Raw genomic sequence first — 18,141 nt, 5'->3', positions numbered from 1 at the left:
AAATGAGCCTCCTTACATTATAAAAGGAGCATCACCCCATTACCCAAAACACTTGAAAAAAAAAATATACTCACACTTGAGAACTTAGAGTGAGAAGCTCCAAAGCAAGCTTGGTCCTCACAAGTTCTTCCAAGATCTCTCCAAGCACCCCGCCGGACTTCAACATCAGGCTCCGATCATCTCAAGTCTGATCGTCCTTCAAAGGTTAGCTACCGATAGCTTAAAGACTCTTCTGTCCAAATATCCTTCTTCTTCTCAAACCCTCCAACCCAAACCTACCCAAAACCTCAACAACTCTGGATCAAAATCTTCGAATATTGTAAACTTTATTTTCAAATTTATATTTTCTTTGATTATATTATTATCTTTCTGCATCCGCATCTGCATATAGCAGCTTCTTGTTCTATCCTTGGATCAAAGCCTACAGTCGTGCCTCTTGATTCCAAGATATAGACATGGTTAAACAGCTTTTATTTTGTGCAATTTCATATCCTTTATTTTAAATTTATGGTTTTATTCTTTACTTGTTCATTTAATTCAAGCACGATTTAGTTCTAAGTAAGGTATTGCACCTATCTTAGTGTAAGTCTCCTTGCTAGATCGGAGTAAGGTATTGCACTTATCTCGTCCTGATTGCCATACAGAACCAGGAGATCCCTATTTCCCTAGATTTTGGTATATCTCGATCCTGTAATCTGGTATCAGAGCCACGGTGGTGGTGGATTCGGTTTATTTCTTTGCAGATTTCTTTCCTTTTGTGTAACTATTTTATTTCTTAAGTTTTTCGACGCGGTATATGCCTTTGGACTCTTGGGAGGAGTGGCAGAAGAGTGTAAGACCACGTTTGTGCCCAAGTTATGTTGGAAATAACATCTTAAAACTTAGATCTAGGTGGTTACCCCTAGTTTAAGACTTCTCAAATTATGAATCGTCTACCCCGCTCCATGTCGATGAGATCGGCAAGTGAGGCGAGCACAAGTTCTAATGTGCTCAATTATGATGAACAAACCACAAGAATTAACCGACGACTTTAAAGCTGGGATATGCCCAAAATTTTAAGAAATGATCTCTATGATCGAGACTGGTTCGGACTCGAAACAGTCAAGACCGTAGAACAAACTATAAATTTCACCCCTCAAACATAAGAAATTCAACTTTTTGATCCAAATACCTTACAAGAATTATACAAAGACCACAAATTTAATTATGTCCATATTGGATTAGTCCAAGTGGCCATCAAACCCCTTCACCGGGAAGGACTTAACACTTCCATGTTGTTAGCCCTTCGTGGCCAAAGATTCCTTGAGTTCAATGATTCCCTTTTGGGAGCCATAGAAACTAGCCTTTGTTATGGACCTGTCCATTTCAATGTCTACCCAAATATGTCCATAGCCCTTGAGGACCCAAATATTTTACACTCACTCAAACTTAACCTCAAAACCCACGGTTACAAACTAATGCATGGAACCATTCCAATTTCCATTATCCATCGCATAAAATACAAAGCTATGAAATCTGTCCAACCCCGTGCCAAACGAACATCTTCAAAAGGCCAAACCCTTTATCTTGAAACTGATTGTATTCATGGCCAAATTGTTTATCCAAAACTTTGTCGTTGGGAAGACATTACTTTCCCTGAGGAATGGCAGCTGCAAACGACTGCAATTCCCCCTCAAATTTCTAACACCAGTATCCGTTCTATTTCCCAAGACTTAGACGGATTAGTTTCCATTCGGTTTAACCGACAAGCACCCCCTCCTGTTTACCAAAGTTCAAGAAGGTCATGCTTTGATGCATCAACTTCTTCCGACATAGGTAAATGGATTAGCCAAAATAGGACTCCAACTCCTACCTCTAACCTTGCTGGTGTCCAACCCAGCCAAAATATTGTTTATGGAACTTACGAAACCACTTCTACCGTTCCTGAAACTGCTCCTTCTGAGGCCCCTGATCAGAGGTCTCCTACTCAATCTGAGGTTGAACCACCTCTTAGTGATCCAAAGAATCCCAAAGTTCACATGATTCAAATAAAAACAGATTACCAAATAGACAAACCATTACTTCGAAATGATTTTGAGTCACCCAAAAACAAACAAAAACGTGAATGGTTATTAACAACCTTTAATTTAGAACAACAAGCTCAAATTCGAACAAATTGGTATAATTTTATGACAAATCTTAAAACAAATGTTTTCTTCTTTACATATTTTGATATTTATGCCCAGGATAACAATATCTATTATCCCTGGCATAATCAGGTATGTACACAAACAACTTTCCACAAATCCTGGACCCCTTACGCCGGTCCAACTACAACTGCTATCCATCCTCCGGTGGAAAACATCAAACATAATTATAAAAATAATGAAATAACTGCTTCTCCATTTAAGGTTGCAGACAAAGATGATCCTAACAGAAGACAAATTGAACAATTAAATTTTGCAAACTTAAGTCTTCAAACCATAGGTAATCAACTATCTAGAGTTGAAAACCTTGTCCAACCTAAACCGATAGCCTCTTCGCCAATGATACCGGCTCCGGTTCCAACCTCTGTTCCTTTGTTCAAACCTTATAACATTCCTCAAAGGCAACAACTCGCTCTTAACAAATCATTTGTTTTAGACCAAATTAATCAATGACTTACTATTCTGAATGCTGCTGAAGCACATTTAGATACTGATAATCCTCAAACACCTATTCAAAATCAACACTCAACTGAACCATCAGCTGCTTCAAACAATAGAGGTGTTCGCACCATTATAGGATGTTCTTCGGACTCTTCCTCAAGTTCTGAAGAAGATAAATTTCCCCAAATTAATCAAATTGGTCAAAGTTCTACCCAACATCCGGTCTTCCCCGACCTTCAAATTGAAGCTAGAGCAACTGCTCCTCAGGCTTCCTACCGAAGTGGAATCATCTATGAATGGAACATAGATGGTCTGTCTGAACATAATCTCATGAACAAACTCCAAGAGATGACCATGGTTAGCAACGCACATCGTATCAAAAATACACCTGATAGTGTTGTGGCTACCTTGCTTATTTCTGGCTTTACTGGCCAACTCAAAGGTTGGTGGGATTATGTCCTGACCGATGTCCAAAAAACAGAAATTTTAATGGCTGTCCAAATTACTCCTGAAGGGGTTCCCCTTCTTGATGATGAAGGTATTCCTATAGAAGATGCTGTTAATACCCTTATTTTCAGTATTGCTAATTACTTCTTAGGCCGGACTGTCCTTTGACCTAGGACAGTAACAGTACCTCCTTTCCTTAATAGGTCATCCGAGGTTATTTGACTAGGTGTGGTTTTACGACTACACCAGTCGGCTTAGTTTATGACCGCCAAGGCCTCTGCCTTCCCCAAACTTTCATCCTCGCAAAAGACCTGGACCAAACTATAATCCTTGGTCAACCATTTTTAGAAAAAATCAAACCATTCAAAATAACCCAGGATGGGATTTCCACAAAGTTTCAAGGACAAAAGATTGTCGTCCCATTCTTACAAGCCCAAAACTCTAACAACCAAAACGTTAACAAAATTAAACAATTAAACTTTCTCAAAACAGCTTCTCCATGAAAGAATCTCTGATCATCTTAAAAATCCTAAAACAATTCAACAAATTAATCAAATCAAGACAAAATTCGAATCCAATCTTTGTTCTGATTTCCCTGATGCCTTTTGGCACCGTAAGCAGCATATGGTTTCCCTGCCTTATGCTTCTGGATTTTCAGATCTTCAAATCCCAACTAAAGCACGACCGGCCCAAATGAACCAATCTCTCCTTGAGACTTGCAAAGAAGAAATTAATGACCTACTGGCTAAAAACCTCATTCGGCCTAGTACTTCTCCTTGGAGTTGTACTGCTTTCTATGTTAACAAAGCTGCCGAAATTGAACGAGGTACTCCCAGGTTAGTTGTTAATTACAAACCCCTTAATGATGCTCTTCAATGGGTTAGATATCCAATTCCAAACCAAAAAGACCTTTTACAAAGAATTTATCAAGCCAAAATATTTTCCAAATTCGATATGAAGTCTGGTTTCTGGCAAATGCAGATTCATGAAAAATATCGCTACAAAACTGCTTTCACAACTCCCTTCGGCCTGTATGAATGGAACGTCATGCCATTCGGCCTCAAAAATGCCCCAAGTGAATTTCAAAAGATTATGAATGATATCTTCCATTCTCACGGACAATTCACTATTGTTTATATTGATGATGTTCTAGTCTTCTCAAATTCAATTGAACAACACTTCAAACATTTAAGAATGTTTTACCAAATTATTAAATCAAATGGTTTAGTCTTATCCAAAAGAAAAATGGAATTCTTCCTCACCAAAGTAAGGTTTCTTGGTCACTTAATCCAGAAGGGTACCCTCACCCCTATTGATCGTGCCATTATTTTTGGTGAAAAATTCCCTGATCAAATCCTTGATAAAACCCAATTACAAAGATTCTTAGGAAGCTTAAATTACGTTCGTGATTTTCTTCCCCAAATCAGTAAGATTGCCGAACCTTTATACCTTCGGCTTAAAAAGAAACCAACTCCCTGGTCTTCGGCCCAAACTACGGCCGTTCAAACAATTAAAAAACTTGTTAAAGAAATCCCCTATTTATTTATTCCTAACCCTGAGGCTTTTAAGATAGTCGAAACCGACGCCTCAAATATTGGATATGGAGGAATTCTCAAACAAAAACTTCCTGATAATAACAAAGAACAATTAGTCCAATTTACTTTTGATATCTGGAATTCTGCTCAGAAGAATTACAGTACCATAAAAAAGAAAATCTTATCTAATTAACAACTAACCTGGGAGTACCTCGTTCAATTTCGGTAGCTTTGTTAACATAGAAAGCAGTACAACTCCAAGGAGAAGTACTAGGCCGAATGAGGTTTTTAGCTAGTGGGTCATTAACTTCTTCTTTGTAAGTCTCAAGGAGAGATTGGTTCATTTGGGTCGGTCGTGCTTTAGTTGGGATTTGAAGATCTGAAAATCCAGAAGCATAAGGCAGGGAAACCATATGTTGTTTACGGTGCCAAAAGGCATCAGGGAAATTAGAACAAAGATTGGATTCGAATTTTGTCTTGATTTGATTAATTTGTTGAATTGTTTTAGGATTTTTAAGATGGTTAGAGATTCTTTCATGGAGAAACTCTGTTTTAAGAAAGTTTAATTGTTTAATTTTGTTAACGTTTTGGTTGTCAGAGTTTTGGGCTTGTAAGAATGGGAAGACAATCTTTTGTCCTTAAAACTTTGTGGAAATCCCATCCTGGGTTATTTTGAATGGTTTGATTTTTTCTAAAAATGGTTGACCAAGAATTATGGTTTGGTCCAAGTCTTTTGCAAGGATGAAAGTTTGGGGAAGGCAGAGGCCTTGGCGGTCATAAACTAAGCCGACTGGTGTAGTCGTAAAACCACACCTAGTCAAATAACCTCGGACTACCTATTAAGGAAAGGAGGTACTGTTAGTGTCCCAGGTCAAAGGACAGTCCGGCCTAAGAAGTAATTAGCAATACATAAAATAAGGGTATTAACAGCATCTTCTATAGGAATACCTTCATCATCAAGAAGGGGAACCCCTTCGGGAGTAATTTGGACAGCCATTAAAATTTCTGTTTTTTGGACATCGGTCAAGACATAATCCCACCAACCTTTGAGTTGACCAGTAAAACCAGAAACAAGCAAGGTAGCCACAACACTATCAGGATTTCTTTCCTTTTGTGTAACTATTTTATTTCTTAAGTTTTTCGACACGGTATATGCCTTTGGACTCTTGGGAGGAGTGGCAGAAGAGTGTAAGACCACGTTTGTGCCCAACTTATGTTGGAAATACCATCTTAAAACTTAGATCTAGGTGGTTACCCCTAGTTTAAGACTTCTCAAATTATGATTTGGTCTTCCCCGACCTTCAAATTGAAGCTAGAGGAACTGCTCCTCAGGCTTCCTACCAAAGTGGAATCATCTATGAATGGAACATAGATGGTCTGTCTGAACATAATCTCATGAACAAACTCCAAGAGATGACCATGGTTAGCAACGCACATCGTATCAAAAATACACCTGATAGTGCTGTGGCTACCTTGCTTGTTTCTGGCTTTACTGGCCAACTCAAAGGTTACTGCAAGGATGCAGTGGTGGTTTCAAGAGATTTGATACGACCAGAATGGTCAAGCATTAGGGGTTTTGATATTTTATTGAATTTCTGCATAATTTGATGGAGATTGTAAGGTTGAGGAGAATTTTGGGTAGAAACATTGTTTCTGAGATGTTCAAGACAAGCCTTCTTATTATCCGGCTCAAACAAATAAGATACAAACCCCTTGATCAAACCAATACGGAGAACAGTGTCCCTGACACGTGGAATGCCGTGGTAAGATCATTGAAGATAAATTATTTTACCGGACTTTTGGTTTTTTGCAATGTTTTCACATGATAGAATTTATAAAATTTTCATAATTGAGAAAAACTCTAGCATTTAAAAGTTGAAAATCGCCCCTATAACCAACATCCAGTTTTTCTTCTTGGACTGGGGGGTTGACTTTTTATCCTTTTGGAATTTGATTTTTAAACTATTTTTATTGGATTCAAATAGGGGGTATTTGCTTATTTTTGAATAATATCTTAAGTAAATGAAATAACAAATATAAAAAACATTTACTTGAATGATATTTGGCATAAATAAGTGCCGAAACACAAAAAGACATGCAGTGTAATAAGGCGACTGTCGACTAAGCCCCAGGCAAACCTCCTGGACGCCTGACAACTATGGTCATGGCCTATTGTGGGCTGGTTAAGACTTAAGTTATTGGGACTAATTAGCTCTACATCAAAATGAGAACATAAAACAGAATTTTTTTTTTTATTCACCATTAACAACACCCTTCTATCTTTGGTGATTGTCTATTAACTTACTGCTGGAACCGAGTGTTCAGACCCAACAGTTTGTCAGAATTCGTGATCCTACAGTAGACTAGGAAACCAGTGACCTAGCTCGACATTACTAGGTTAGCTTCACCACCAATCTAGTTTTCACCACCTAGGAGCCTGCAAATGATTCACCACAGCAGCTATTCTCACAAGAGAGAAATTCTTCAAGCATCAAAATCATGGGCAGCTTGCAGCTCTTCTTTACTTATAATAACCAATCAATTACTACAAAGAATAGTAACCCTCCCATGCGTGGGGGTTACTTTGTTGCCAAGCTACTTCGGATCTCCTCGAAAAAGATCTAATGATATTACAAGAAAATAGAAACTTTCCTAAAATAAAAGGGAGACTCTTAGTTGCTATTACTATATCTAAGAGTCTACTACATAAACAACTGAATCAAAATGGAAGTTAAAATGACAGTAACTAATATAACTTGCAGTAACTGAACATGTCAGCAACATGCGTCCATGCAATCAGCCAAAAAGATCCTCCAAAACCTGCGGGCCAATGTCTACACATAGGCTCTTTATGTGCCTAGGTTATAAGCAGCATATGGGCCATGCATGGGCCTGAATACATGGTTTAAGAACTCGGCGAGATCTCAGATCGTTTTCCTCAAAAGGCGAGATGGCCCAACTGGCGAGGCAGAAAACCGACATAATGTCGAGCAAGATTTCGAAATCTCACCGAGATCTCGGTCGAAGTTTTGACTCGACCAGTTTCGGTCCATTTCGGTCCATTTTCTGGCCCAAACCACATTATATATACATGATTTCGACGGTTCGACCCCAAGAGGTGAGATATCTCGCTAGTTTCTCCTAGTTTTGTCTCTAGGACCTATTTTTGAGAGAAAAAATACAAAAAATCTGTGGAACATCTATTCTTTCTTGGAGATCTTCACTCTTACTTGCATTGAAGCAAAGATATTCAAGATTGGTGGTGGCTTTTCCCCTTAAGAATACTCTAGGTAAAAACTTCTTCCCAAATCCATTTTTTTCAAAGTAACACTATCAAATCTTGTTTCTACCATTGGTTTTTTATATGTCATGATACTAAGGGTGATCTATACAATCATGGAAGAAAAATTAGTTTTCTGTTTTTAAATTAATTTTTTTTATTTTTCTGTTACAATAAATATTTTTCTTGAAAAAAAAATTGGAAAAATATGATTTATGTAACATGTTTGGTACTCATTTTTTTAAATGTTGGTCACCAAAGGCTGATCTACAGCCTCATGGTGGCCATTTTTTTTTCAGCCAATAAATTAATTAATTAATTTTCTGAAATATATCATATATATTAAATAATTACAGAAAAATAAAAAAAAAAATTATGAAAAAAAATTCTGTTTTCGATGGAAAATTACTTTAATGTTGTGTAAATATTGTTTGTATATTTTGAAATGAAAATGGTGTTATTAGTTGCATTCTAGTATATTTTATTATGAACTTTGACTTATTATTAATAAAAAAATTGATTTAAAATTACATAAAAAATTATAAAAAGTAGGGGATAAATAAGTAATAGCTACAAGTTATTGAGTAGCTCTTAATGCATGCATTCTTTACAATATAGTGTTTATGTTGAATAGTTACTAACTTACTATTTACTAATTCATAAACAAGCATTTTTATGTAATAGTGTTGAAGACTTGAAGTTGGGGAACAATGTCTACTTCTCATGGTGGTGATATTGCATGGTTATATGGGAATCCTATGTTCGATGATAAGAAAAAGTCAAGGTGTAGATATTGTCAGAAGTTGATAAATTCTGGAGGTGCTACTAGGTTGAAGAAGTATTTGGTTGGGGGGTATAAGGATGTTGCCAAATGCCCCCAAGCACCATAGGAAGTCATAAAAGATGTACAACATAGTCTAAGATGTGGAATGTTAAAGAAGGCGGAGAAACAAAGGTTGGACCAAGAATTCAATGAGGCAGTCTTCAAGAGTCATCCTCACCCAACAATAGTGGATGTTGACTCTGATAGTGATTACAACCCACAGTCAGGAATGTCAAGGGAAGAATGGAGAGAATTGCATAAAGTTAAGGCAGCGAGCTTGGTCTCTCATCAAATAGAAAATGTTAGGCGAGTGGAGATGAAGACAGGAGCAGGTGGCTCTGGTTCTAGAGCAGCTACATCAGATGTGCCTCCCACAGAGGGAAGTATGAACAAGAAGGAAAGGAATGTCGATGTGCCTCTAAGGAGGCTCAGAGTGTGGGGGCTACCACACCCCCATCACCACCCCGAAGAGACCCTGAAGAGAGGCAAGATCCCTTGTTATTTAGACAGCAAGATACATATCAAAAAAACCATAAAGCAAGCTTGGGGTTCATGGAAACAACAACTTGGGATGTGCAATGTCAATTTTTTTTTTTTCTATAATAGCATCCCTGCTAATGCTGCACAAGGGACATATTACCAAGCCATGATTGACACTGCAAGAAGGGCTAGTCCAGGAACAAAGAGGCCCACTCCTTATGAGATGATGAATATTTATTTGCCTCAAGAGAAAGAGTTAGATAAGTACATTACTGGCTTGAAGACACAGTGGGCACGATATGGAGTTACTGTGATGTGTGATGGTTAGACTAGACCAAATAGACAGTCCATCATCAACTTTATGGTGTATTGTGATGGGAAGACTGTATTCTAAAAGTTTGTTGATGCATCCAAAGAGAAGAAGGATGCAATGTAGTTATACAAGTTGTTGAAGGATGTTGTCACAGAAGTGGGGCCTGAGAATGTTGTTCAGATTGCCACAGACAATGAGAGCAACTTCAAGAAAGCAGGGGAGAAACTAATGACTAGGAAAAGCAAACACATCCACCTTTTTTCGACACCATGTTGATGTAGGGAGTTTATAGTGGACTAGGTTTCCTACAAGATTAACTAACTAGGTAGGGTTACCTCAAGGGACTTGGGTAGACAGGACAAAATAAACTCAGCAAACAAGATTTAACATGCAAAATAGAATAAGACTAATAAACAAAGTAGCAAAGGGCAATAATAATCTAGGAAGAAAAACACATAAACTCACTCAAGCTTCAAGGGGAAGCATGAGGTAGGGAACATGGCAGCAACCAAAATTAGGCTACAACATTCATTTATTAAGCATCAGAAGTAGATAGAAATCCCATGCTATATGCTCTAAAATCAGTTGTGCTAATAATAAGAAGACCAGCAATACTTAAGGCAAACAGTGTCGTAAATAAAAGGTTAAACAATGGCAAAAGGGGGGGCGGGTTTTAATGGAAGTAACAGGATAAATAATGAGGGGATAATGGGGGGAATGGGAGGGTTTACTCTATACTTATCTGCTGCCCAGGCCTGAGAATAAAGGGAGAGAACCCAGATTCGAAGAAGATGTCCAACAGCAATCCAATTGTTGAAAAGAGATCAACAGTAGCCCAGTCCTTGTCGTAAAGGATAACAGCAACCCAGTATTGAAGAGAAGATCAGCATTAGTTCAGCATCAAAGGCAGCAGCAACAGTTCAACATCAAAAGGTAGTAGCAGCAGCAGATGTTGGCCGGCAGCAGCAGACAGTAAGCAGCAACAGTAACAGTATACAGTAGCAGTTCGAGTCAATAATCCAGCAATAGTTCCAATGAGAAAAGGTATAAAAGTAAAAGAGGGAGGGAGGTAAGAGAAGAGGGAACCGAGAGAGAATAAAGAGAGAAAAGGCGAGAAAGAGAGGGTGAGAAAGACGAGATTGAAAGAGAGAGAATCATGAGAGGGGTGGGAGTTTGCTCCTTGGCTGTTTTTTTCAATTATCATTCATTGATTAGAACCGTGGCCAATGGCCTTACATAAATAAGAGACTAATTACTAAAAAGAAAAGATTATTCTAGAAATGCTATTTCATAAACAAAGAAACTTTCTAAAAAGAAATCAATAGGATAATTATTTAGTTTCCTAATTAACTTAAAGACTCAAATAAACAAAATCCTACGAAATAAAACTACCAAACTATCAGATTTGGTGGCGGCCACACAATCTTGGCAAAATTTAGAAGGAGAGGACTCGATCCAACGCTGGAAAGGTTGGATTGAGCCTTCCTTTCTTCTTCTTTCTTCTAATCCTCCAACCACAAAGAAGGTTGGGTCTTCTTCTTCCTCGGCTGTACGTCTTGATGTCCCCATCACATGTGCTGCCCACTCCGTTGACTTAATGCTTAAAGAAATGGCGAAGAAGTCTTTGGTAGTAGGTGTGGTTGAATGGGCAAAACAAGTAACCACATATGTTTACAACCATGGATTTGCTCTTGCTTTGTTGAGAGAAAAATGCGGTGGAGACTTGGTAAGGGCAGGTATGACCCGATTTGCAACCAATTACATTGCATTGAAGAGCTTTCAAGATAAGATGGTTGGTTTGAGATCCTTGTTTCCCAGTAAAGAGTGGTTTGAATGGAGGGAATCGGGTTCGCCAAGTGGTATCGCAGCACAAACCACCATCTCTAGTGAAGGAATTTGGCAAGATGTGAAGAAGGTTCTTCTTATATTTGGCCCAATAGTAACTGTCTTGAGGTTGGTAGACTCAGAGAAGAAGCCTACCTCACCATATGTGTATGCTGCAAAGGAGAAAATGAAGGACAATGTGAGGGCATCTATCCCTAGGGGTGCAAAATCCTACATCAAAATTATTGAGGAGAGATGTGAGAAACATTTGATGCATCCATTGCATATAGCTAGTGAGTTTATAAACTTAACTATTAAAGACTTACTTTACACATTACAATTAATGACAAGTTACTTATGGAATTTGCAGTGTATTATCTCAATCCTAAGTTCCACTACAATTACGATCTAGGAATGAATGATGAATTGATAGAAGTAGTAGAGCTTGTGGTGGCAAAGTTGGTCCCTAAAGCTAATCTACAGGCAGCATGCAACACTGAGGTGGGTAGTGGGTTAATGTTTAAGATACATAAAGACTTATAGGTTATAGCTTCCCAAGTGTTGAAGTACATACCGTATTGTGTACTAACTTGTATTCAATGTTTGAAATATGTGCAGATGAAGGAATTTAGGGATGCTAATGGGAGTTTTGGTAGGGCAGCGACAGTGGCTGGGAGACAAACTACTACCACGGGTGAATGGTGGTTCCTATATGGAAAAGATGCACCTAACTTGAGGAAGATAGCAATCAATGTGCTCTCCCAAACTTGTTCTGCATCTGGATGTGAGCGTAACTAGAGTACATTCTCATTGATCCACTCCAAGAGGCGGAACCAACTAGGTCATGAAGCAATTGGTGTTTGTGCATTACAATATGAGATTGAAGATGCAACATATACGTCAGGGCCACGAGGATAGCAGTGAACCAATTGAACTCGCTAACATTTTCTAAGAAGACTTAGATCCGGAGGAGGATGATCCCTTATACCAATGGGTGAAGGATCGAGGCAATCCACTTATGGATCAACCTGGGGGTAGGCCCGACCCCGTGGTAACTAGTCAGATGGGTACGGACGTGGATGAGTATATGTCTCAAGAGGGCCGTGTGCTTTCACAGATACCTCGGCCTTTCGAGACCCAAGCTACTGGGGTTGATGTGGAGCCTGAAACTGTTTGGTCACCATCTAGTGATGATGATGATGATGATGATGATGGTGGTGGTGGTGGTGGTGGTGGTGGTGGTGATGATGATGATGATGATGATGCAAGTGATGGTGATGGTGATGGTGATGGTGATGGTGATGGGGATGGGGATGGGGATGGTGGTAATGATGGTGGTGATGGGGGGTTACGCGAGAGGTACCATGACACTGAACCGAAGCAAGAAAAGATGCGGTTCACAGGAGACTCAGTTCACTCATGCCACACAGGATATGGACTATGGTGCACGTTCACCCGCACCTACACCCACACCCTACACCCTATAGGAGAGGCTCACGTTGTCAATTCTTATCTGGTGGAGAGGAGCAAGATAGTGTGGGCTCCATGGACATCTCTGTTAGGAGCTTGACTGACACACTAGGAGGCTTAAGCATGGAGAGTGGTACTAGTACTTGTATTCTTGGGGAGCCGTTGGATGCACCTTCAGCTATATATGGCACAGGGACAACTGGTTCAGACTATAGTCATTATAGTCAATTTGGCCAGTTTGGATACCCACAACCACAGGCTAGCTCTTACCCCTCTGCCACTGAGTATGGGGGTCAGTCACACGACTCACTCCCAGATTGGGTCAGGTTTTGTGGATAGCATCTTTGGGGCTCCAGAGCCTCGACCCCAACCCCAGCCCCAGCCCCAGCCATACATGGTGATTCCTATCCGTCAAGCACCAAGCAGCAGCTATGGATCACGTTCAAACTCATTTAGTTTCAGAGATATTTACCCAAGGATTGGGTTCCTCCAGTTTGTTAGTGATGATGTTTATATGATTGTTGTGGTTGACTTTGAATATTACTTCCATTAAACTATGACATGGCCAGCCTTTGTGATTCAATCAGAGCAAAACATACTTCGACACCAGCAACAACAACATGGAGGCTATGATGATATGGCCCGTCACTCATTTCAGTACTAGGAGTCTTGGTTTCTAGGATGGAGATGTTATGTAATTATGGCTTTATGTTTACTTGCTATGTTGTTACTTGTTAGTTGTTGTTTGTTATGTTACATTGTTGGTTTGTTACTTGAATGTATGTGATTCATCAATCAGCAGTATGATTGTAGGAATTAGAAATTATGGCTTTTATATATTCTAATGATTAAGTTGTGTCAAAATGGTGATTGTGGAAGATGGATCGATGAATATATCATACTAGATGAAGTGTTCAAGACTCGCCGCATATTTACATAGGGTACATTGTCAAAGTACCATTTTGAGTTTGTTTTTTGCAAATCTGATGTTTCCATTGTGTTTAGAATGGCTAAAATAGGGTAAATACACAGTTTCAGGGCCTACAAAGGCCATATGCCCATCGAGATCTACCAGCGAGTCGACCGCCCAAAAATTACAAGGTTTTGGCGAGATCTCGCCATATCTTGTTTTTTTGGGCTGGCAAGAAGGCTAGCGAGATCGAGTTTTAAAACCTTGCCTAAATATAATAGTCATGGCCTATTGTGGGCTGGTTAAAACTTAAGTTATTGGGACTAATTAGCTCTGCATCAAAATGAGAACATAAAACATAACTTTTTTTTTTGGGGGGTGAAGGAAGAGGAGAGATAAGGGAGACAACAATCTCAACTTCCCAAACAAAAAAACCCTAAACCCTAAACCAATCAAACTCTAAAAGGAAATGACAAACCAAATAAGGAAAGGAAATCTCCCTCCTTAAGTAAGCTAAGGTGTAGTTCCTTGGAAACCGACACCGTAAAGGAAACTGAAACTGAATAAAGAAAGGGACTGGACATATCCAAGTTCTACTTAACAAATATAAAAGAAAAGAAATAAAGACTCTACTAACTACCCACGATGGGCTGAAGATTAGGTTCCTAAATGATAAAAAAATATATCTGTAACCACAAGCCATAGAAGTCCTTCAAATGGACCCACGAGTTGTGTAAAGATGAAATCCATGAAAATCAGGAATTATGGAATCGCATGCCATATTAAAGTCTCCAAAACTAGCTCCGTGATATCCAGTTTCTAGGAGAACCAGATCTGAATCAAATTTTGAACCACACAGATTGGTTTGAACCCAAACAACCCAAACCAAATTAGGGGTGTCAAGGTATGGAACGAACTCGTTAAACTGGATGGACCCAACCAGTTAATACAAGTATCTATATGTATAAAAAAGTAACAATAGAGATGGGGAATGAACGTCCCAAGGGAAATAAATTTGACCCCATTTCTAAATAATCCTGACTGGCTCAGCACGCACCTTTAATAAGTATCATCATTCTACTACCAAATGGATGAAATCCAAAGCAGCTGTAAGCCCGGCCTTTTTGTCATCATTGCCAGCAAGAGAAAAAAAACGATATGCTAGTGCACTGCGTGGGTATGAAATAAACATGAAACTATAGAAGCGCAAGAGCTTTAGCTATGGATTGCCAGAGTAGCATGGAGCAATAGGCTTTATGTAGCTGATCCTTAGTTAATAATAGTGGGAATGAGTTTTATCTACGTATAGACAATGAGACTAACCATCATTACAAACACAAATAAAGAGTGAAAAGGAAATGGAAAAAAGGTAAAGAGTGAAAATATATATATATATATATATATATATATGAAACTTAACACTGCACCTATATGTATAAAATTATAACAATATATAGATGAGGAATGAACATCCCTGGGGCAATAGATTTGATGCCAGTTTTAAACAATCATGACTGGTTCAGCAAGAACCTTTAATAAGTCTCATCACTCTACCACCAATGGATGAAATCCAAAGCAGATGTATGCCCAGCCTTTTTTTCATCATTGCCATCAAGAACATTACCATATGTTCGTGCACCAAATGGGTATGATATTAACAGGAAAGTATAGAAGTGCAAGGGCTTGATCTATGATTTCCCAGAGTAGAATGGTGCAACAGGCTTCATGTAGCTGAGTCTAGTAGTTGAGAATGAGACTTACATGAGTGAAGTAAATAGCAAAAACATCTCTAGATCTTTCTGATGATTCAGAAGAAGTTTCAATTTTGTAACAACAGTTTTAGTTATTAGTAGACTTTCTTGAGTATAACAAAACCGAAAAGTATTAAAGTTCATATGACTGATGCTTCTTTCAAGTCATAATACTATGCATTCCACTTTCCTGAATAAATTTGATTCAAAGATTACACAAGTTAGCTTTTTTTTTAAATTAGAGTTTTATTAAGGAAAAGAGGCCCTCAATAAATCAAAAGGCTCTATTAGCAAATATACCAAACATGCAACAGCAAGCAAGAGGTACAGCAAAGATGTGCCATTCCATAAGAATAGAAGCAGTGGCGACATCACAAAATCCCTCACATATGGAAGTCAAAGTCCGAATTTTATTATAACCAACTTAGCCCTTCTGTATGCTGCTTCAGCTGTTCCTCCAAACATCTGGTCATTCCTTTCCTTCAACATGCTCCAAGTAACAGTCCTAGATTTTTATTTTACCAAGTTTCATACTTGTAGGAGTGCAAGGTAATTCTCAGCAAAGAAGAGGCAAAAGAAGCATATAATGGTACCAACGACAATCCAATATCTTACTCCCTTCTTTTACGCTTTGGAGAAAATAAAAGGTAATTTAAATATAAACCCATAATACCAAAATATAGTATGTCAAAGTTTAAATTACCATGATACTATACTCTGAAAATGTTTTGAAATCAAGCTACCACAGATGCATTTGGGACCAGTCCTATATCAACAACGAGAGCAGATAAAATATGCAAAAACCAAAATCTGATAGATGCGATGACCACATCGGATTACAATGTTAGAACGATCTCGACAGGATCAACAAATCCAGCCTCTATATCATGTCACCATTCAGAATAATGACACATATTCGATATACCCAATGGTTAGACAATACGCCACAGTATGATTTCTCAAGTACGAAGCACTGGTATTTAGTACTTCCCAGAACAATGTGATGTTGATTTAGTGTATAAACTTGTGAAGTAGAAAGACTACAATGGCAAAGAATATCCAGGTTAGCCAAAACCCCTTTAACTGAATATTTCTACTGTGTTAAGAGGAGTCCAACAGCTGCAATACATGTAATCTAGAGATGAAAAATCACTGTAACGATTTCTGCACTCAATTTTGTGACGATAAAACAGAGAAGGAAATTGAAAATTTACCAGTTCCTTTGCTCTTCTTGGGAAGACTAAACTCAACCACAACTCCCATCAGGTTTACTTTCTGGTTGATAGCAGCAGTTGCATCCCTAATCTTAAGAAATCTGTAGTCATCATCTCGTCTCGCCATTTCTAGCTCCGTAAACCCTAGCTTAACAGAGAATTTGAATTTTGGAGCCACAAATGCAGAGCCGAAGTATTTATACTGTCCTCAATTTCATCAAATTACCAGGACCACCCATGGTGATTCCCTACAACATCTCTGTTCACCCTAAGAAAATTGAATGGTCACTCGTGTGGGAGCCGAACCGCTGAGACATACTGCGTACAGGGCAAACGCGTATTTACACATGAAATTTAGACCGGCCTTGATGGTTCGTGTACTTTGACCTCTCGCCTTCTCGATTCCAACTTCCTAGATGCTACCCTTGCCTGCATGTTCTTTCCGAAAACAAGGTTCTCTTTACACAATCTCCTAGTCCTAGAGGTGCAAGTTTGGCCCTGTGAGTCTGAATCAGCCTTGAGTTCAATTGGGTCTGGCTTGGGTTAGGGTTGAGATTTCCAAGCCTTATATAGTGAGGTCAAGCTTTATCTGAGGTCTTAGGCTGATCTTGGCCTATCTTGACCCTGTATAAATAAACATGGGAGTGCATGTGGAAGTATATTAGGGATGGACTTCTACCTTTCATAGGGGTGTGAAAGTCAAGAAACTGAGTGTAGCAAAGATAAAGATGTTGAATGCAAGTGCGACAAAATTAGAAAAGATAGAGTAAAGAGAATAATCATATTAGAGTTGATTTGAGAGTTGTCTCCGAGAATATCATTATAAAAGAGCTATGCCATGCCTAACCAACCGCTTTTAGATAGGACGATCTTGAGGTGTGGTCTCCTCCATAGAGGTGCAACAAGGATGGGTTGGGCCGAGCTACTTAAAACCCTAGCCCAACTCTAAATCCCCTTAACTGGGCCCAAACCTGCCTTGACCCTTACTAAGGGCCACAAAACTTATGATATACCATAGAACCGTTGACTGGTCAATGGTCGGGTAGTCGGTCCCGAAACCACTAGGGCCTGGGGCAAACAGGTTGAACTTAATCCCGCCAACCCTCGGACATCTTTCGAGACCATGAAGAACCAGGATAGGATCGCCTATTTGCTTGATCCTCAAGACACTAGACCACAGGGCTGACCATGGTCGAGTTAACCATTGGAGGGTTTTCACTGTGGTTAGGATAACGGATTTTGTCCTTAGCTTGCGTCGAGTTAGCCGTTATAAGGGCTTTTACCATGGTTAAGTTAACAGTTTTGTCTTTAGCCTGGGCCGAGTTAGCCGTTACGATCAGCCACGCCGAGAAAAGTTCCCCTATAAGGAAGAAACACGTGTCCATGATCTTTGCCCAATAGGAGGCTTACACACTCTATATAAGGCAGGGGGAGCCGGGAAAGAAGGTAAGGCTCTCAATCTCTCAC

General features: G+C 39.1%; 1 protein-coding gene and 2 non-coding genes across 3 annotated transcripts in view; all 3 read right to left on the bottom strand.

Moving 5' to 3' along the window:
- Window positions 1–17,155, bottom strand: part of LOC122064026 (protection of telomeres protein 1c) — a 29,074-nt gene extending 11,919 nt beyond the window's left edge. The window contains exon 1 of the mRNA XM_042627723.1: window positions 16,675–17,155. Coding sequence (XP_042483657.1) covers window positions 16,675–16,801 — 127 coding nt within the window. The 5' untranslated portion in view covers window positions 16,802–17,155. The remainder of the gene's footprint in view (window positions 1–16,674) is intronic.
- LOC122064067 lies at window positions 14,751–14,848 on the bottom strand. The gene has a single exon (XR_006135574.1). It is a non-coding gene; the product is annotated as a small nucleolar RNA snoR113 (small nucleolar RNA).
- LOC122064068 lies at window positions 15,224–15,320 on the bottom strand. The gene has a single exon (XR_006135575.1). It is a non-coding gene; the product is annotated as a small nucleolar RNA snoR113 (small nucleolar RNA).
- Window positions 17,156–18,141: the final 986 nt, after the last annotated feature.

This window comes from Macadamia integrifolia, unplaced genomic scaffold, assembly GCF_013358625.1.
Source record: "Macadamia integrifolia cultivar HAES 741 unplaced genomic scaffold, SCU_Mint_v3 scaffold151, whole genome shotgun sequence".
Taxonomy (NCBI): domain Eukaryota; kingdom Viridiplantae; phylum Streptophyta; class Magnoliopsida; order Proteales; family Proteaceae; genus Macadamia; species Macadamia integrifolia.
Note: the sequence above shows the minus strand (reverse complement) of the source record. Positions and strands in the feature narration are given on the sequence as shown.